This window comes from Erinaceus europaeus, chromosome 9, assembly GCF_950295315.1.
Source record: "Erinaceus europaeus chromosome 9, mEriEur2.1, whole genome shotgun sequence".
Classification (NCBI taxonomy): Eukaryota; Metazoa; Chordata; class Mammalia; order Eulipotyphla; family Erinaceidae; genus Erinaceus; species Erinaceus europaeus.
In genome coordinates this window covers 5374102-5394926 of record NC_080170.1, presented here as the reverse complement: position 1 = coordinate 5394926, position 20825 = coordinate 5374102, and the positions used below count along the sequence as shown (strand labels likewise).

Below are 20825 nucleotides of genomic sequence, written 5' to 3'. Positions count from 1 at the left end.
AGGACACCCTCGTGCTGATGCCCACAGAGACAGCCATGGCAGCATCACTGTGAGTCCAGAGCCCAGGGGGACCGGTGGCCACATAGGGCCCAGGCTCTTAGCCTCTTAGTACACGGGGTGCTGGCTCTCAGCCTCTTAGTACACAGGGCGCTGGCTCTCAGCCTCTTAGCACACGGGGCACTGGCTCTCAGCCCCTTAGCACATGGGGTGTAGGCTCTTAGCCTCTTAGCACATGGGGTGTAGGCTCTTAACCTCTTAGTACACAGGGCGCAGGCTCTTAGCCTCTTAGCACACGGGGTGCAGGCTCTTAGCCCCTTAGCACATGGGGTGTAGGCTCTTAGCCTCTTAGCACATGGGGTGCAGGCTCTTAACCTCTTAGCACATGGGGTGTAGGCTCTTAGCCCCTTAGCACATGGGGTGTAGGCTCTTAGCCTCTTAGCACATGGGGTGTAGGCTCTTAACCTCTTAGCACATGGGGTGTAGGCTCTTAGCCTCTTAGCACATGGGGTGTAGGCTCTTAGCCTCTTAGCACATGGGGTGTAGGCTCTTAGCCTCTTAGCACATGGGGTGTAGGCTCTTAGCCTCTTAGCACATGGGGTGTAGGCTCTTAGCCTCTTAGCACATGGGGTGTAGGCTCTTAGCCTCTTAGCACATGGGGTGCAGGCTCTTAACCTCTTAGTACACGGGGTGCAGGCTCTTAGCCTCTTAGCACATGGGGTGCAGGCTCTTAACCTCTTAGCACACGGGGTGTAGGCTCTTAACCTCTTAGTACACGGGGTGCAGACTCTTAGCCTCTTAGCACACAGGGCGCAGGCTCTTGGCACACAGGGTGCAGGCTCTTAGTCCCTTAGCACACGGGGTGCAGGCTCTCAGCCTCTTAGCACACAGGGCGCAGGCTCTTGGTACACGGGGTGTAGGCCTTAGCCTCTTAGCACACGGGGCGCAGGCTCTTAGCCCCTTAGCTCATGGGGTGCAGGCACTTAGTGTGTCAGGCACACATTCTTAGCCTCTTAGTGCACACAGAGCTCCAGAGGCTGCCAGCATCTTGGATCCCTGTCTGCAAACATCTGGAAGGCCTGGGAGGGACTCTGAGCTCTGCTTCCTGGCTCAGCAGGTGATGCAGTGGGTGAAGCAACTAACTGCCTCTCCCTGCACGAGGCCCTGGGTTCCATCCCTGGTACTGCATAGGACTCACCCAGAACAACACTGAGGGAAGTCATGGCTGGGTGAAGCCATGCTGTGGAGACTTTGCTTTTTCTCTTCTCTCAAAGCATACATATTTATCGTCTCCTATTTATTGCCCCCACCCTTTTGATAGATGGTGAGAGATGGAGTGTAACAGAACTAGAGAGAAGAGACACCTGCAGCACTGCTTCACCATTCATGAAGCTTACCCCCCCTCCCCCAGAGGTGGCACTGGGGACTTGAACTCTAGTACTCAGGCTTGGTAACATATTGAGACAGAGAAGCAAGAAGCAAGGGTTGACTTCTGTGTAAGCTGAGGGTTAACTTCTTGGTTGAAGGACAGTGAAGTTGGTGGCCATCGTCCCCTCCTTTCAGCATAGATGGGACTTTCCATGGCTTCAGTCAAAGTGGGCTTGGTCAGTGGCCTTGGAATCTGTGACTTCTGCTTACGAGTCTGCTGATAAGCCAAACAAATCGTACTCTCTTTATGCAGAAGGTAAAAATAACCTGTTCAGCTTGTTGCTATGAGTTACGTGGGGAAAGCTGATCATTGTATAACAGGACAAGCCCAGTTGTGCTCAGGGCTCAGTGTTTTTGTGTATGAGCCTAAGTCAGCAATGCTGGCATGAAATAAACATGGATTCCTGCCGACTGCCTTGGCGTGTCCCGTCTTTCTGTCTGAGATGCCCACAACAAAAGAGCTTAGCTGGGTGAGCTACCGCTTGGCCCCCAAATACACCGATCACATCAGATAGAGACACATACAGAGAGAGACGGAACAGACGAAACTTCATGAGGACAGACAGGAAACTCAATAAATGGGAAGAGGCATTTGCACGATGTACTGCAGACAAGGGGCGGATACCAAACATCTATAAAGAACTCCTACAGCTCAACAAAAAGCAAAAGGAAAACCCAACAAAACATGGGCAGAGCCCCCGGATCCCCACCTGCAGGGGCGTCGCTTCACAGGCGGGGAAGCAGGTCTGCAGGTGTCTGTCTTTCTCTCCCCCTCTCTGTCTTCCCCTCCTCTCTCCATTTCTCTCTGTCCTAGCCAACAACAACGAGAACAATAATAACTACTACAACAATAAAAAAACCAAGGGCAAAAAAAGGGAAAATAAATAAATAAAAAAATTTAAAAAACGTGGGCAGAAGATCTGAAGAGACGGTTCTCTAAAGAAGAGATGCACGTGGCCCACAGACCTAGGCGGAGATGCTCCAGTCCACTCGTCACCAGAGGGACGCAAATGACGCCACTCTGAGAGTCCACCTCACACCTGTGAGAATGGGCTCCACTAACAAGACAGGAGAAGGGGAGAGTTGGAGAGGCTGTGGAGAGAGAGGAGCTCTACTGCGCCACTGCTGGCGGTGCAGTCACTCTGCAGAGCAGTGTGGACAACGCTTAGAAAGATACACACAGAGATGCCACACGACCCAGCTATTCCACTCCTAGGCATTGACCCGGAAGATGTAACAACACCGATTTGAAGGGATCGACGCACCCCTGTGTTCACAGCAGCTTTACTCACAATAGCAAAAAACCCAGAAACAGCCAAAATGCTCTTCCATGTTTGACTGGATAAAAAAGGCATGGGACATATACTCAATGGAGTATTACGCAGCAGTAAAAAAGGATGGCATTGCGTGCTTTGATATAAGTGGATGGAATTGGAGACGATGCTCAGTGAAGTCAGTCCGAAGGTGAAGGACAACTGCAGGATGGTTTCACTCATATGTGGAATGCAGACAACTCAACATACAAATGGGAAGAAAGCAAAAATATCAACCTATTTTCTAGACTGTGGGAGGACTAGAGTGGTTACCTATGGGGGTGGTGATGGGGACACAGACCTTTGGTGACGGGAGTGGTGAAAAAAAGGAGAGATAGAGACAGAGACAGACAGAGAAACCAGAGCAGTGCTTAGCATGGGCTGTTGGGGTCTTGCCCAAGGGTCAGCACGCAGACCCTGCCTCTCCCTGCTGACACCACCTGCCCCCCCCCCCCCCCAGCCACAGAGGTTCTGGGATCACAGAGTGCACAGGCTCTGGGGTCCTCCCTGCTCCACGGGACACAGCAGCCGTCTGGCCGCCATGGGGCTGCGTGTCTCATCCGCGAGCGGGTGGGGGGTCCTACCTGGGTCTCGGGCACGATGGGGTTGTGGCTGGGCGCGGCGCTGAAGAAAGTAGACAGGGGCGAGGCGATGGCGATGGGGTCGGGCCGCACGAAGCCGCTGAGGTCGCAGCTGGGGATGGAGTTCTCCTCCGTCTTGAGCACCAGCGTGTCCATGGCATAGAAGGAGTTCCAGGGCAGCCACACTGTGCGCTCCTGACTCAGGAAGGGCGCACGCTCGAAGTGCAGGGTCAGTGCCGCGCCTCCGTTGGCCAGCAGGTCGAACCTGGAAGGCGGGTTTGTTCAGAGGAGGACCCCACGGCCGGCCGAGAGAGGTGGGGGGCGGCGTGAGGGCAGCAGGCTGTGCTTGACCTCCGGACCCTGACTGTACATGAGCCAGGAGCACTCTGGGGGTGCCTCTCAGGATTCTGCGGAGGGATGGGGCGGTGAGCGCGGCTGGGGGTCGGCCAGGGGAGGGGTGAGGCAGAGGGGCTTCTGCGGAGCCTCCTGTCCCCCCGCGCCCCCCAGAGTGGTGGCAGAGTGGGTGCCGCACCCCCCTCCACAAAGCCCCCATCTTTCCCTCTGACCTTTGCAGAACAGAGCAGCCTGGAGGCCCTGTGGGTTGCTGACCCCACTTTTTTTTTTTTTCCACACCAGGGAGCTTGGTGTCTGTACGACGAGCCCACTGTCCCTGGCAGCTATTTTCCCTTTATCTTCCTGATTGTTTTTTAGTGGACAGGACAGAGAGAAACTGAGAGGGGAGAGATGAGAGACAGAGAGACAGAGGGACAACTGCAGATCTGCGGCACTGCTCAGAAAGCTTCCCGACCCTGCAGGTGTAGAGGGGGGACTCAAACCCAGGTCCTTGTGCGCAGTGGCGCGTGCACTCAGCCTGCTGCGTTACCACCCGGCCCCCTCAGAACCTGCCTGGCGTGGGAGCCTTTCGGAGTGTGAAAGGCGACAGCTCAGCACGGGTTTCAGCGGCAGTGAGCATGTGTGTGTGTGTTTTAATTTTTATTATCTTTATTTATTTACTGGATAGGGGCCATCAGAAATTGAGATGGAAGGGGGAGCTAGGGAGAGAGACAGAGAGACAGCTGCAGACCTGCTTCACTACTCGCAAAGTTTTCCTTCTGCAGGTTGAAGACTGGGGGCTTGAACCTGGTTCCTTGTGTACTGTCACATGTGCGCTCAGCCAGGTGCCCCACCGCCCAGCCTCATGCGTGCCTTTCTTTTTTTTTTTTTAAGCAATAAAATGATGATGATTATTTTTTATCTTTATTTGCTGGATAGAGACAGTCAGAGATTAAGAGGGAAGGGGGAGATAGGGAGGGAGAGAGACAGAGAGACACCTGCAGCCCTGCTTCACCGCTTGTGAAGTTTTCCCCCTGCAGGTGGGGACCGGGGGCTCGAACCTGGGTCCTTGTGCACTGTGACATGTGCGCTCAACCAGGTGCGCCAGCACCTGGCCCCTGATTATTATTATTATTTTTTTAACTAGGAAAGATGATTTATTATGGATGGTATGCCTTATAATGTTTTTTTATTTTTAATTATTTTTTTTGGCAGAGCCAAACCTTGATGTGGTCTCACTGCTCCTATAGTTGATTCTTTCAGAAAGACACAGAGAGACAGAGAGAGATATCTTTCTCCCATGGCATGGTTGTCCTGTGTGGTACCAAGGTTTGAACCTGGGCCGTGTATGTGGCAAAGCACATGCCCAGAGAGCTCTCTCTCTGACCCCATGAGTTTTCCTGAACCACGGCGCATCTGTCTCCCACCCACCCTCCTCCCACTAGGGCCCCAACCCCACAGGAACACACCCCTCTGGCCAGCAGGAAGGCTGAGGGCTGCAGAAGCCTTCTGAGGGGGGGGCATCCACCCAGCCCCCAGCCCCCCAGGTCCCTTCATCCCCCTGAGGCCTCCCCAGGCGCCCCATTCTCCCAGGCCCCCCCTGCAACTCACATGCCATCCTGGCGTGTGATGGTATAGCCATACTTTGGGTACTTGACGAAAGACACGTTCACACCCACCAGGGGGGTCCCGTCAGCCGTCACCACTTGGCCCCGGATGAGAGACACCAGGCTGGGGGAGGAGGGCAAGCAGGGGCTTCTGAGTTCTGCAGGAATCAGGGGTGGGTGTGGTCCCCAGTCCTCAGGGCTCCTACCGTTCCTGAGTTCGGCGTCCCCCTCCAGAGGAGCAGGGGCCCCAGATCAGTATCCTGTCCACCTTTTGGGGAAGGGCATGGCCCCCAGCCCCCCACCAACCCTAGGCCCAGTGTCCCCCACACCCCAGAGAAGGGAAGGGCATAGGCTCCCAGTCTCCTGGTCCCCAGCACCCCTGGGTCCAGTGTTATCTCCCAGGGCAGCAAGGAAGGGTGTGGTCATCTGGTACCCTCATCATCCCTGGGTCCAGAGTATGTCCCCTCCAGGGGTGCAGGGAAGGGCATGGCCCTCTGCCCCCCATGCCATCACCAAGTCCAGTGTGCCCTCAGGGGGCAGAGAAGAGCATGGCCCTTGGCCCCCACCTCTGCCGTCCCCTAGCACCCCCCCCCCAGGAGCAGGGAAGGACTTGGTCCCACACCCCCTACTCCTGGCTCAGCGTCTCCCTAGAGGGCAGGGGGTGGTTGGCCACCCTTACTGTCCTGGCACCCACCTGCTGTTGAAAGGGTTGTCCCCTGGGATGATGTGGGTGGCATCCTTGCCGGCCAGCGGCCGGATGCGCTCGTAGAAGGACTTGACGGCGGGCGCGTCCTGGGGGGCCTGCTGGATGATGTCCACGGGGTCCCGTGAGCCCCGGCACAGCAGGCTGCTCTGACAGGCCGGCTGCAGGCAGCAGTCGGGGTCCAGACAGTCCGCCAGGCCGTCTGCAGACACAGGGGCTGGTCAGTGGGGGCGGAGGGTCCCCAGCCAGCCGGCCAGCTCATGGGACCCAGAAGACAGTGAGCTGCCTTCCAGCCCCATCCATCCATCCAACCATCCATCCATCCATCCATCCATCCATCCATCCATCCATCCATCCATCCATCCATCCATCCATCCTTCCTTCCACCCAGTCATTCATTCTCCCAGAATGCAGAGCTATTTAAAATGTGGCCACTCCACTTTCCTGTGTGCTCCCAACACCCCCAATGCCAGGAAGCCCTTGGCGGTGGAAACATATTCAGGAAGCCAACAGGGAGGCTCCCAGAAGCTGTGATGTGTTTCCCGGGAGCTGCAGGCTAGGCTGCCCTGTAGATGCTGGTGGGGGCAGGTGGCCTGGAATTGGGGAGCCAGTGCCCCCCACTCTGAGGCCTCTCGTAGGTGTGGCCTGACTTTATCTGCTAGGGGCTGGACTGCACCCTCAGACCCGTGCAGGGATCCTCTGATGTCGGTGCCAGCACTCAGACCTCACCCGGGGCTGCCCCCAGTCTGCAGGGTGGGGGAGCAGTCCACCCCACCCCATCCCTGACCAGGTGCAGCCTGCTCTGTCCTCCTGCTGCCTTGATTCTGACGAGTGTCCCCTGGATGGCAGGGCTGCTCGGCAGGGAACCTCTGTTGGGGCCTTGGGGAAACCTGTGGGGGCAGCAGGGCCCGTGGACCTTCACTCAGAAGTCAGGAGGAGGCGGCCCCGTGAGCCCCACCTCCAGGAGCTGCGCGTAGCCTGCGCTCAAGTGTGTGGACGCAGAGGAGGTGACCTGCTTAGACTGTGGAATACTATGCAGCCCTGAGAAAGGATGCGAGTCTGACTTTGGTTTCAGCACGATGGAAGTGGACAGGGTTGGGCTGAGTGAGGCAAGCCTGAACAGGAAGGCCGCCTGCCAGATGCTGTCACTCAAAGGCGAGGCCTCAGGGGACAAGCCAGGGCTGCCTCCATCTGTCCCCCAGTAAGGACCAGTGGACAGTGGCGTGGGGGGGAATAGGCACGGGGGGGGGGAGGGCTGTGACACTGCAGAGTGTTGTCGCCTCAACAGAAACACAGACACCCAGGGGGTTGGGGCCAGAGGGGAAGTTCTCTGAGCAGCTCAGGGGACAAAGAGCTCCAGGAGGGGAGTGTGGGGACTGAGCTCAGCACCACCTCCTGCCCCCTACAGCCTGAGGCCAAACACCCTGGGGGAGGGTGTGGGTGAGGCCCTGGGGGGCATTTATCTCTAAGGCTGCTCCGCCACACCTGTCCCAGGCTCTTTGCAGAAACAGTCGCTCAGCACTTAGGCCTTCAGAAACAGCTTGCGGGGGCCAGTGGTGGCAGACCCGGTTGGGCTGAGTGCATGTCACCATGCACAAGGATCTGGGTTCGAGCCCCCATGTCCCCACCTGCAGGGTGGATGCATCACAAGTGATGAAGCAGGTCTGCAGGTATCTCTCTTTCTCTCTCCTTCGTCTCTTCAGTTTCTCTCTGTCCTACCCAATAAAATAGGAACAGAAGGAAAGAGAAAGGGAGGGGGGGAGGGAGGGAGAGCCTGCAGATCCCAGAGACAGCACTATGGTTCTGCAAAAGGCTTTCTTGGCTGAGCCTGGCAAGGAGGCCTGAGTGCGCCCTCTAGAGCAGGCTGCCCTTCCTTCCAGCTGTGCTCCTGCCACCCTGTTTCCCAGCACCATGCGTCTGTCTGGCTCAGCAGCTGCCTCCCCCCCAGCTTCGTGGAGCCTTGGTATAGGGGGCCTGGTTATGGGGAGTCCCACTCTGGGGGCCTGGCTGTGGGGAGACCCTTTCTGAGGAGGGGGCCTGGTTGTGGGGAGACCCTCTCTGGGGAGGGGGCCTGGTTGTGGGGAGACCCTCTCTGGGGAGGGGGCCTGGTTATGGGGAGACCCTCTCTCTGGGGAGGGGGCCTGGTTATGGGGAGACCCTCTCTCTGGGGAGGGGGCTGGGCTGTGGGGAGACCCTCTCTCTGGGGAGGGGGCCGGGCTGTGGGGAGACCCTCTCTGGGGAGGGGGCCTGGTTATGGGGAGACCCTCTCTGGGGAAGGGGCCTAGTTGTGGGGAGACCCTCTCTGGGGAAGGGGCCTGGTTATGGGGAGACCCTCTCTCTGGGGAGGGGGCCGGGCTGTGGGGAGACCCTCTCTGGGGAGGGGGCCTAGTTGTGGGGAGACCCTCTCTGGGGAGGGGGCCTGGTTATGGGGAGACCCTCTCTCTGGGGAGGGGGCCTGGTTGTGGGGAGACCCTCTCTGGGGAGGGGGCCTGGTTGTGGGGAGACCCTCTCTCTGGGGAGGGGGCCTGGCTGTGGGGAGACCCTCTTTCTGGGGAGGGGGCCTGGTTATGGGGAGACCCTCTCTGGGGAGGGGGCCTGGCTGTGGGGAGACCCTCTCTGGGGAGGGGGCCTGGTTGTGGGGAGACCCTCTCTGGGGAGGGGGGCTGGCTGTGGGGAGACCCTCTCTGGGGAGGGGGCCTGGTTATGGGGAGACCCTCTCTCTGGGGAGGGGGCCGGGCTGTGGGGAGACCCTCTCTGGGGAGGGGGCCTAGTTGTGGGGAGACCCTCTCTGGGGAGGGGGCCTGGTTATGGGGAGACCCTCTCTGGGGAGGGGGCCTGGTTGTGGGGAGACCCTCTCTGGGGAGGGGGCCTGGTTATGGGGAGACCCTCTCTGGGGAAGGGGCCTGGTTATGGGGAGACCCTCTCTGGGGAGGGGGCCTGGTTGTGGGGAGACCCTCTCTGGGGAGGGGGCCTGGTTATGGGGAGACCCTCTCTCTGGGGAGGGGGCCGGGCTGTGGGGAGACCCTCTCTGGGGAGGGGGCCTAGTTGTGGGGAGACCCTCTCTGGGGAGGGGGCCTGGTTATGGGGAGACCCTCTCTGGGGAGGGGGCCTGGTTGTGGGGAGACCCTCTCTCTGGGGAGGGGGCCTGGTTGTGGGGAGACCCTCTCTCTGGGGAGGGGCCCTGGTTATGGGGAGACCCTCTCTGGGGAGGGGGCCTGGCTGTGGGGAGACCCTCTCTGGGGAGGGGGCCTGGCTGTGGGGAGACCCTCTCTAGAGAGGGGGGAGAAGCCCGGGGTCTGTGAGGAGCCTGCACAGATCTGAGCAACCGGCTGGATGGACCCACACACTAATCACTGAGAGCCAGTGGCTCCTCAGACTCAACAAGCAGCGTCATGTCTGCAGCGAGGCTGGAGAGCCTTCCAAGCCAGCCTGGCTCCTCGCTCAGGAACAGGACCCGGTCGTGGCTCCTCAAGCCCCTCTTCTCCCTCCCCCACCTGGGGCCTGGGGTGGGTGCTGGCCCAGCCCTTTCAGGGAGACGTGTGGCTGAAACACGTGTTCTCCACAGGGGCCTGCAAAACGCAGGTGCCCTCCTTGCGAACCACCACCCCAAAGGTGGGGCCCCGTCACAGAGTGTGTTAACTTACTTATATGGGGGGGGGGGGCAGAAGACGCTGAGGCCGCCCTGCTGGGGCTCGGACCTGGGACCTCATGCACCTAAGTCCCGTGCTCTACTGCTGACTTGCTGAAAATAAATGTCTGATGCACCCAGCTGAGTGCATACCCCAAGGACCCGGGTTCGAGCCCTGCTCTCCACCTGTAGTGGGGAAACTTCTTGAGTGGTGAAGCAGGTCTGCATGGGGGGGAGTGTCTCTCCGTCTCTCTCCTGCTCCTCTCTCAATTTCTCTGTCCTGTCACATGGGAAGAAAACAATGGCCACTGGGAGGGTTAGATTTGTGATGTAGTCACCAAGCCCCAGTGATAACCCTGGAGGCAATAAAGAGATAAGGGAGGAAGGAAGGAAGGGAGGGAGGAATAGAATTGGTCAGGGGGCTGGACAAGACAGAGGGCTGAAGAGCCATCCAGCACCCTGGGGGGGTAGGCGTGGTGAGGTCAGGATTAGGGTGCACCTGTGGAGGCTGGCTCACATGTGCCCATCTGTCCTGACCCCTGGGTGTCAGCATGTGCCCCCCCCCCCCCTGCAGGTTCCAGAGGTGACACACTCAGCCCATGTCTGCCCTCCACAGAGATCAGGGGTGATGGGCAGAAGCCCCGGTCCTCATGCTCCTTCTTCACTCTTTCCAGGTCTGGCTCCTGCTTGAGCCCTCTGCTCCCAACCCTGCCTACAGACTGGAGAGGGTGCGACGGGCGGCAGACTCTGAGCTGCAGGGACCGGCACTGGTTGGTCAGAGGGTTCCTGCCCCGGGTTCCGGTGCAGAGGCAGTCAGCACCCTGTCCCTCCCCCCCGCTGTGTGGAGCCTGAGTTCACACCGCCACCGCCTGGGTGGTGATAATTAAGTATTATCCACCCGTCATGCAGCGCCCACAGTGAGTGTGTGTGTGTTCTCGAGCCTTAATGAGCCAGGATTTGTCTGCTGTAAGCAGAAATATTTCTTTGAGTCTCTTCTCTCTCAAACTGGGGTGAGTGGTTCAAGTGAAGCGGTCTCACAACTGAAGAGACAGTCTGCCTAGGTGGGGTCTCAACCCCCCCCCCCTCCGCCCAGCCTCTAAGCACCTGGCACTGCATCCCCAGGGGTCCCTGACACCAGCCTTAGTGTGAGACGCTGGCGTGGCCTTTCCTGAGGGATCATCCGCTCATCACAGGGTACAGAAAAAATCCCAGCAAAATGTTCTCCACTCCTTTAGAGAAGGCACTTAGCTACCAGTGCCTCTCTGCGCCGGAAGCAAGTGAAATCCCATCTGTTAAGGGACTTCTTCTGTGGCCTGGGAAACATGACTGGGGAGCAGAAGACTTGCAAGCCAGAGGCCCGAGTCTGATGCCCAGCACCCCAAACCCCAGAGGGGTGCTCTGGTCCTCTCCTGTTAGTGAGGACACTTAAAGACTAAAAGGAAAGTCCTTTTATATGGCCTGGTGTGGGAGCTGCCTGCAGCAGGTCTGCAGCTCAAACTGTGACACTGACTGTGTGAGCCTGAGTGATTCTCTCTCTCTTTCTCTCTCTCTCTCTCCCATTAATAAAGCATCAATAAGGGGCCAAGTGGTGCTGCACCTAGGAGACCACACACACTGCTATGCCCAGTGACTCGGGTTCAAGCCCCCAGTCCCACCCGCAGGGGGAAGTTTTCTGAGTGGTGAAGCAGGGCTGCAGGCTTCTCCTCCCTAGCTTCCCCTTTCCTCTCAATAGCTCTGTCTCTACACAACATAAATAAATAAAAAAATATAAAAAAAAGAATTATTAAGGCCTTCAAAATTAATTAATAATAGCTGTCTTAGTAATAGCACTGGTAAACATTTATCCAAAGGACACCTGGACACTAATTTGAAGGGACTTATGCAGGCCTGTGTTCACAGTTGTAATTTTCACACTAGACAAGGAGTGGAAGCAGCCTAGATGCCCATCCACAGATGATGCCCAGAGAGGTGATGGGATACAGACTCCATGGATACCAGCCTGCAATCAGGAGAGAGGATAACGTGTCCCTAGGAAGGAAGTGGATGGAACTGGAGGCTTTGCAAAATCAGTGAACGACAACCAGCAGATGCTCTGACTCAACGTGGAATCTGGAGAACCGAAGCCCAGGACCTTGCAGACCAACAGCAGACCCAGGAGTCCACCAAGTGTCTCGAAGACTGTGAGAACCACAGTGGGTCTCGCTGGGAGGGTGGGAGCAGAGTCTCGGTGGGGAGTGTGGTGTGGAACCACGTGGCTTGTGATTTCACAAGCGGGTAACCCACTATTAGCCACAAGTAAGAGTGGCTGGGACAACAACCAAGATAACGGTCATCTTAGGACCCAGGTTCTCAAAGGGACTCTGCATATCAGCACCACCTGAGGACTACTGGACGCTTGACCTTAGCCCTCCCGGCCCCGGCTGTGAGTCAGACAAATCCCCCATCCCCTTGCACCCAGCTCTCTGCCGCACAGAAAGGCTCTCCCTGTTGGTCTGCTTCTGATTCTGCTTCTAAGACCTTCTGTTTTGATCATCACGATAGGTTCGTTTCTATTGCTTGACGCTGTGGTCTATTTACATAATCTTTGTTTTCATTGTTTTAATCCCCACTGGTTCACACACTTTTTCCACTCTGTCCTCTCTCCTAGTCACACCCTGTTTGCCACCGTTGAATCCCCACTGGTTTGCACTCTCTTTTTGCTCCACCCTCTCTATATCACACCCTGTTTTTACACCCTACCACTTCCTTCCTGGAGAGTCTAAATGCAGATGAATAAAGCCAGCATGGCATTGCATTCCAGCTCAGCCATGAGTCCCTGGTTGTCTCTCTCCCGCCCCTGAAGCTAGCCCGGCATCTGGCGTCTGAACAGGGACTGGTATCTCCCCAGAGGAGATGGGCCACAAGAGTGGGGGCCTGGGTGTCAGATGGCCCACAAGAGTGGGGGCCTGGGTGTCAGTGAGCGCACCCACGTGGCTGGGTGTCTGTCTGCTTCTTTAAACTAGACTTTGCTGCCTGGAGGGAGGTGGGACTCAAGGTAGAACAGAGACTGGTCCTCCATTTGTGGGTGCTCTCCAAGGTGCCTGCACAGCTGTTCCCCAGACGCTTGTTCTGCTGGGTGCCCCCTACCCCCGGCACGTTAGATACCTGCAGAGGCCTTCCTGGGGTCTCCCAGAGCAGCCCCCTCCCCGCCCCACCCCAGCCAACAGAAGAGGGATCCGTCTAGTCAGTGCCAGGCAAGGAGGACCTTGTGGGGCTTCTGGAAGCAGCTTTAATATCCATTAAGAAACCCACCTGCATGTTAGCTGTCAGACTTGGGCAAAAGTTACTGGAATCCTGCGCCCCTTGGAACATACCTAAAACAGACTTCCTATCTTCTTCCCACATGAAGACCCCAAATTTCATCTGATCTATTCCTACTTTTGGGTTTCTGTTTACTAAACAATTTGTCCTGCTTTATAATGTACTACCTTCCAACCACCAAGTTGCAGATGCTACCATGATGCCACCCTGACTTTCTGAGCAGACGACCTCACCAATCTCTCCTGGAACTTCACTTTCCCAGAGCCCTGCCCCTCTAGGGAAAGAGAGAAACAGGCTGGGGGTATGGATCCACCTGCCAACACCCATGTCCAGTGGAGAAGCAGTTACAGAAGCCAGGCCTTCCACCTTCTGCACCTCATGAAGAATTTGGGTCTGTACTCCCAGAGGGATAAAGAATAGGGCAGCTTCCAATGGAGGGGACGAGACTCGGAACTCTGGTGGTGGGAACTGTGTGGAACTGTCCCCCTGTGATCTTACAATCTTGTTAATCATCATTAAATCACTAGTAAAAGAATAACAGCAAAGTGCTTGGCACACCTCCTCGGGGAGTAACTAATTACCCAGAGTGGGAGCCAGGCTGGGGAATGTGCCTGGGCACATTTGCTGTGTGGCCGGCCCACCTGACCAAGCAGCCCGCAGGAGCCAGCTCCTTTCCTTAAGCCGGATGTGCTTGCCTTCATGGGGGGTGGGGGGCACTCATGGCTCCTGTGACAAGGCCTTACTGTCTCTGGCAGGGTCACCCCTTCCACTGCCCTGTGTCCTGTTTCTGGGGTACATTCCAGGCCTGGCACAGCCTGTGCCTCCAGCTTCCACTTTGGAAATGGGGAGTACTGGGGTGGAGGCCGGGTGTGGGGAGGCCCCTTTCTCTGGAGACCATTGTCCCTGCTCTGCTTTCAGCAGTGACACCCCAAAGAGGATGGGGCCCAGGCATTGGTCCTGTCCGGAAGAAGCTGACCTGGGCAGGGGAGACTGTATCATGGTTCTGCAAAGAGACTCATGCTTGAGGCTCCAAAGTCCCAGGTTAGATAAGCCAGAGCTGAGCAGTGCTTTGGAAAAAGAAAGAAAGAAGGAAAGAAAGGAAGAAAGAAAGAGAGAGAGGAAAGAAAGAAAGAAAGAAAGAAAGAAAGAAAGAAAGAAAGAAAGAAAGAAAGAAAGAAGCTGGCCTGTGATCAGGGTCTGGGACTGGGTGCCCTGGGGGGAGAGTAGAGGCACACCTTCTCCTGCATGCAGCTTGGGCGAGGGTGACAGGTGCCTCTGTGAGGACAGACCTCTGACTGGCTTGTGCATCTGCCCAAGGGCCCCGCGCAGGGCAGGGAACACCCCCATAGTCCAGACCTGCCCCCTGGCTTCTCAAATGACTCCCGGCCCAGGCAGCACCTGGGCAGGGTCCTGCAGGCTGGGCTGATGCTTGGGGGACCCCTTGGGTGATGAGGCCTGCAGGACATCCCAGCAGCCCTGGAGGAAGTGAGAAGATGGCCCAGCCCGGAGGTTCAGAATGGGCCCATGAGCCTCTCCTGGGAAGGGCTGAGGGGCAAATGTCTCAGTTCCCGGGTGCTGGGGCTCAGTCCTGCCGTGGGTGGGGAGAGAGACCTGGTGAAAACCCAAGCCCACAGGCTCCCTCCCCTCACGCCTGACAGACACGCTCAGTCACACCCGGACCCCGCCCTGGCCTTGTTTCCGGCTTTGGTCCAGATAGAGGGGTGAGAAACAGAGAGACGAGAGCACGGCACGGCTCCACCATTTGGGAAGCTTCCCCTGTGCCTGGCGCTGCCGCTCAGTGGCTGGGGGGACTAAACCCCCTCCTCACACAGGGCCAGGTGTGCATTCTAGCGGGAGGGCCCCCTTGCCTGTCCCTCCACAGTCACCTTGCAGGTCACAAAACACTCTTCTGTAGACTCACCCCCAAGCACCACAGAGATGGACCCCGTTTCTGCCTTGGGCCCGTCAGGACAGGCCGACTCCCTCGTCCCTCACCACCAGGACACGGACTTGGGGACCCATCGACTCTCGGTGGCCATGAAACACCAGGGTCCCAGCTTCCTTGCTTGAGAGAGAGGTGGCCGCACCGCTTAGGACACTGGGCAGGGACTGGCACATGCCTGACACCCGGCACCAACGGCCTGGCGGGAGGGGACCCCTGCACCCAGTGGGGAGCCCCGGGCTTGTGTTCTGGGCCTGGGAGGACCCTGGGCCCGGGGACACCCACTCTGGCAAGCTCTAGTTTCGAGGAAGCGGCTACCTGGCCACGGAGAGGCTGGCTCACCTCCCTCATTGTCCTTGTTGTCCGAGCAGGAGGTCTCCATGGCGACACTGCAGCCCGGGCCCCGCCAGCCGGTCTGGCAGACGCACTGCCAGCTGTTCTGCCCCAGTGTGCACCTCCCGTTGCCGTTACACAGATCTGGGCAGCCATCTGGCCGGAGAAACGGAGAGGGTGAGCGGGAGGGCGCGGGGCATGGCGGGCAGCGGGGGCCATGCAGGAAGCAGGGGGCCTCGGGGAGGGGTGGGGGGTGGGGAGCAGGCAGGCATGCAGGAGCAAGACAGAGCAGCTGGGGTGCAGGGAACCCCAGTGAGACTGACCTGAGTCGGGGGTCTGGGGCGAGCTCTCCTGAGGGGCAGGCACCCAGGACACTGAGAGAGGGCTCTGTGCTCACAGGACCAGCTCGCAGCCACCTCCTGCCACACCAGCTCAGAGCGTCCTTCCTTTCTCTGTTCTGGGGGAGGCTTTGGGGGGAGAAGGGGCAGCCCCCCTGGCCCTGGAGGGAGCAGTGGTCCCCGGCATCTGCTCCACTCTGCGCCCTCTGACCCAGAGCCCTAGGACTCTGCCGGGCTTCCTGCACAAAGCCTGGGTCACACACGGTCGCCTCCTCTCCTCAGAGGCTTGGTTTTCTGCGGCGTTTGTGTGCTGCCTGCATTCAGCTATGATCTGAAGTCTGGGGGACACTGAGGTTCTCAGAGAGACAGCACGGTCTGTCCTATTTCTCACAACGCACGTCATGCCGTCCTGTCTCACGGCCAGCTACTGTCCCCTGTGTCTGACTTGCTGAGCGTCTCCATTATCCGTGACCCCGGGTGTCAGCTAATACGCAGGAAGAAGCTTGGTGTGGACCTGTGTGGGGAACCTACGGGGTGTCTGGAGTGACCCCACAATGAGGTCGGGCACGACGGTGTCACCTTACAAGGTGCCCTGGAAAATACCGGCTGCTGTCACCCCACCTGTTTGCAGATTGACTCAATTCATTGATTTTATTTATTTATTTATTTCATTTTATGTATTTATTTTTTATCGCCATCAAGGTTATCGTAGGGGTTTGGTGCCGGCACGCAAACCCACCTCTCCCAGCTGCCATTTTCCCATTCGATTTTTTGTTTGTCTGTTTGAGAGGACACAGAGACATTGAGAGGGTAGGGGGAGACAGAGAGGGAGAGGGAAAGAGAGACACCTGCAGACCTGCTTCACAGCTCTGAAGCGTCTGCAGGTGAGGAGTGGGGCTCACATACCTTCCTGAAAAAACACCACTCCTTAAAGGGAATACTACTCAGCAGTGAAGAAGGATGAAGTCACCTTCTTCCCCTCATCTTGGATGGAGCTTGAAGGAGTCACGTCAAGTGAGATCAGCCAGAGAGAGAAGGATGAGTATGGGATGATCCCACTCGCAGATAGAGGTTGAGAGATAAAAACAGAAGGGGAAACACAGAGCAGAACTTGGACTGGGGTTGGTGTTTGGCCACAAAGTAAAAGAATTGGGGCGGAGTGTGGTTTCAGGTCCTGGAACATGATGGCAGAAGAGGACGCAGGCTGGTAGTACCAACAAGTGTATTTACTATAAACCATTAATCCCCCAGTAAAAAAGAAAATAAAAAAGATGCCTTGCTGTCACCTGCTGGAATTCTGTCCCAGTAGACAGACAGACGCCATCAGCTACCATCTGAGTGGCCCCTGGAGCTGTGTGACCCAGAACAGCTGCCCAGGTACTGCCTCTGTGGAGAAACCAAGTGTCCTGGGACATGTGAGTAGGCAGCTCTCCGTCAGCCTCAGCGGAGGACACACGGGGGCTGTGGGCAGGGGAGGGGCAGGGCAGCTCCTGTCACTACACACAGGCCCGCTCTGGAGCCCTGGGAGCTAGGCAGGCCGGCTTTACACCCCAAGGGCACTGAGGCACAGGCAAAGCTGTTTCCTGCTCGCTGCCACGGGAAGAAAGGGACCCCCGGAGAAGGCTGTCGGTACCATCACTGGCCCATCTGGGACGGTTTCTAGACGGCTTCTGCCACCCACGGCGCTTGGGAGGTAGAGGGGAGTGGCTCACAGTGTGGGAGGGGTGTGGGGAGGAGAGGAGGGCTCGCTGGGAAGCGGAGTGGACTCTGGTCTGCTGGACAGAGGTGCGTGAAGACTCAGACAGAGGCCAGTGAGGTGCAGGATGGCCCGGCTCAGACCAGGAGGACACCCAGCACCCACCTGGGTTGGACCCTCGCTTCGGAGTTTAGAACGAACTGCCCCCAACCCCACTCAAGGTCAGAGAGCTCTGGGACTAACAGCCAGACCTGCTCCCTGCCTTTCCGTGTGACCTGAGCAGCTGCGTCCCCTGCTCAGCCTTGCTCCCAGGCCTGACCCGCTCCCAGGCCTGACCCCTTCCCTGTTCACCCAGGGCCCTTCCCTCCCCACAGAACACACCCGCTTCAGCTGGGGCTTCTGTCTCTGGTTCACTGAGATTCTGATGTCTAGGGAAATCCTGGGCACGTGAGAGACAAGACGTGTTTGTCGAGCGAAGCCCTGAACAGAGGCAGGGCTGTAAATGAGGGTGAGCAGGGCACGGCTCAGGGAGCGGAGCTAACCCCCCGCGGCCCCATGGCTACCGCTGCAGACGGCGGGGTGAGAGCACCTTGTTCTCTGGGGCACAGTCTCAAGTGCAGGTGACTTTGCTTTGCTTTACCTCTAAATCAGGACAGAAGAATATTTGGGGGTGGGTGGGTGTTCCCAGTATGTGATGCCTCTGGTCCTAGAAAATCTCTCTCTTCACAGGCAACACCCAAGAGCCCAGTGGGGCCGGGTGATGACATGTCCCATAGATCACATGCTGCCATGTGCAAGGACGTGGATTCAAGCCCCTGGCCCCCCACTCATGTGGGGGAGGCCTCAGGAGCAGCGAACAGTGCTGCAGGCCTCTCTATTATTTTTGATGTTTTAAAATTAATTAATTAATTAATTGTTGGCTAGAGACAGAGATAAATGGAGAGGGGAGAGGAGATAGAGAGGGAGAGAGACAGAGAGACACCTGCAGCCCTGCTTCACCACTTGTGAATCTTTGCCCCTGCAGGTGGAGACCAGGGCCTTGAACCAGGATCCTTGAGTTCTGTGATGTGTGCGCTTAACCGGGTGCGCCACCACCTGGCCCCGGTTTCTCTCCTCTATGCCTCTCTTTTCCTCTCTCCCCCCTTCTCTCTTTCTGTCGTTCACTGTATTGATGACAAATCAATAGGGATGAAGTGGCTGCCAGGAACAGAAGCTGTGCAGGCTCTGAGCCCAGAGACAACCCCGGGTGGGTGGGGAGGTGTCTGCTAGGTGTGGAGAACAGGCACTGAGGCTGAGGTGGAGCTCACCCCGGAGAGCAGGAGAGCTGAGGAAGCACTGGCCTTGCGCAGACAGTCTTGCTGGTGAGGGCATGGGGAAGGGATGCTGCTGTGTGCACTGCTCTGCTCTGTGTGTGTGTGTGTGTGTACACTGCTATGTGTGTGTGCACTGCTGTGTGTGTGTGCACTGCTGTGTGTGTGCACTGTTGTGTGTGTGTGCACTGCTGTGTGTGTGCACTGCTGTGTGTGCGCACTGCTGTGTGTGTGCACTGCAGTGTGTGTGTGTGCACTGCTGTGTGTGCGCACTGCTGTGTGTGCACTGCTGTGTGTGCACTGCTGTGTGTGCGCACTGCTGTGTGTGTGTGCACTGCTGTGTGTGCGCACTGCTGTGTGTGTGCACTGCTGTGTGTGCACTGCTGTGTGTGTGTGCACTGCTGTGTGTGTGCACTGCTGTGTGTGTGCACTGTTGTGTGTGTGTGCACTGCTGTGTGTGTGCACTGCTGTGTGTGTGTGCACTGCTGTGTGTGCGCACTGCTGTGTGTGCGCACTGCTGTGTTTGTGTGTGCGCACTACTGTGTGTGTATGTGTGCACTGCTGTGTGTGTGTGCACTGCTGTGTGTGTGCGCTGCTGTGTGTGTGTGCACTGCTGTGTGTGTGCGCTGCTGTGTGTCCGCGCTGCTGTGTGTGCGCACTGCTGTGTGTGTGTACACTGCTGTATGTGCACTGCTGTGTGTGTGCACTGCTGTGTGTGTGCTCTGCTGTGCGTGTGTACACTGCTGTGTGTGCGCACTGCTGTGTGTGTGCACTGCTGTGTGTGCTCTGCTGTGCATGTGTGCACTGCTGTGTGTGTGCACTGCTGTGTGTGTGCACTGCTGTGTGTGTGCACTGCTGTGTATGTGCACTGCTGTATGTGCGCACTGCTGTGTGTGTGCGCACTGCTGTGTGTGTGCACTGCTGTGTGTGTGCACTGCTGTGTGTGCACACTGCTGTGTGTGTGTGCACTGCTGTGTGTGTGCACTGCTGTGTGTGTGCACTGCTGTGTGTGTGTGCACTGCTGTGTGTGTGAACAAGGGTCCCAGCCCTGGGGAAACGGCATAAAGGTGTCTCAGAAAATTAAATAAACACCTGCCATATGATCCAGTCGCCTGTCTCACGGGTATCTATCCAAAGAAGACAAAGGCAGGGGAGATAGCACAAATGGTTGTTTAGACACTCTCATGCCTGAGACTCCGAAGTCCCCAGGTTCAATCCCCCTCACCACCATAAGCCAGAGATGAGCAGTGCTCTGGTAAAAACAAAACAAAAGATACATTTTGTTTGGGGTGGGTAGTGGTTGAGTGCACATTACAATGAGCAAGGACCTGGGTTCAAGTCCCCGGACCCACCTGCAAGGGGAAAGATTTGCGAATGGTGAGGTAGGGCTATAGCTCTCTCTATCTCCCCTCCTCTATCACCCCTTCTTTATCCATTTATTTGACTCTCTATTCAATAATAGTAAATAGAGAAGACAAATCACATGTGGCCAGAGGGAGAGGAAGAGAGAGAGGGAGAGGGAAAGAGAGAGGGAGAGGCAGAGGGATAGGAGAGGGAGGGGGAGGCAGAGAGACAGGGAGAAAGAGAGAGGCAGAGGGAGAGGAGAGGGATGGGGAGGGAGAAAGAGAGAGAGAGGGAGGGAGAGAGAGAGGGAGAGAGAGAAAGAGGGAGAGGGAGGGGGAGAGGGAGAGGGAGAGGGAGGGGAGGGGGAGGGGGAGAGGGAGGGGGAGAGGGAGGGGGAGAGGGAGGGAGGGAGGGAGGGAGGGAGGGAGGGAGAGAGAGCGCTCATGTGCTCACTGCAGAGCTGTTCATAGCAGCCAAGGTTTGGAAGGGACCCGAGTGTCCAGGACGGAGGAGGGCCAGACAGAGCGCCGGGGCCAGCCAAGCACACACACAGGGAGTCATGCCTGAGCTCTGGGGATGCAGTAGCCTTCTTCTGCTGCAGCAGAGGGGCTGGGGGAGGGGCACGCTAAGTGGAATAACCCAGGAGGGGAGGACGAGTACCAGAGGACCTCACTCCCGTGTGGGCTCCAGAGAGTGGGGGGACAGGCAGGTCACGGGGGATCGAGCCCTCAGGCCTTGGCCCTAGAACCGAGGCGCTCAAGGGGGCTGGGGAGGGGTCTGCGGACCTCGCTGTCCTGAGAGCAGAGTGCTGTGGTAACCAACTCTGGGGTAGCTGTGAACATACTGCCTTGCAAACTGTTACCTCAATGAACACTAAGTATCTGGGGAGAAAAAAGAAAGGAAAGGAAAGGAAAGGAAAGGAAAGGAAAGGAAAGGAAAGGGAAGTGGCCTTGCTTCCTTGGGCAGGACTGT

General features: G+C 57.5%; 1 protein-coding gene across 1 annotated transcript in view; it reads right to left on the bottom strand.

Annotated features, from left to right (window-relative positions):
- Nucleotides 1-20825, bottom strand: part of TENM2 (teneurin transmembrane protein 2) — a 755069-nt gene that overhangs the window by 23654 nt on the left and 710590 nt on the right. Inside the window, exons 13-16 of the mRNA XM_060197006.1 lie at nucleotides 15175-15321; nucleotides 5954-6164; nucleotides 5264-5383; nucleotides 3323-3584 (exon numbers count right to left, since the gene is read on the bottom strand). Of these exons, the coding sequence (XP_060052989.1) occupies nucleotides 3323-3584; nucleotides 5264-5383; nucleotides 5954-6164; nucleotides 15175-15321 (740 nt within the window). The remainder of the gene's footprint in view (nucleotides 1-3322; nucleotides 3585-5263; nucleotides 5384-5953; nucleotides 6165-15174; nucleotides 15322-20825) is intronic.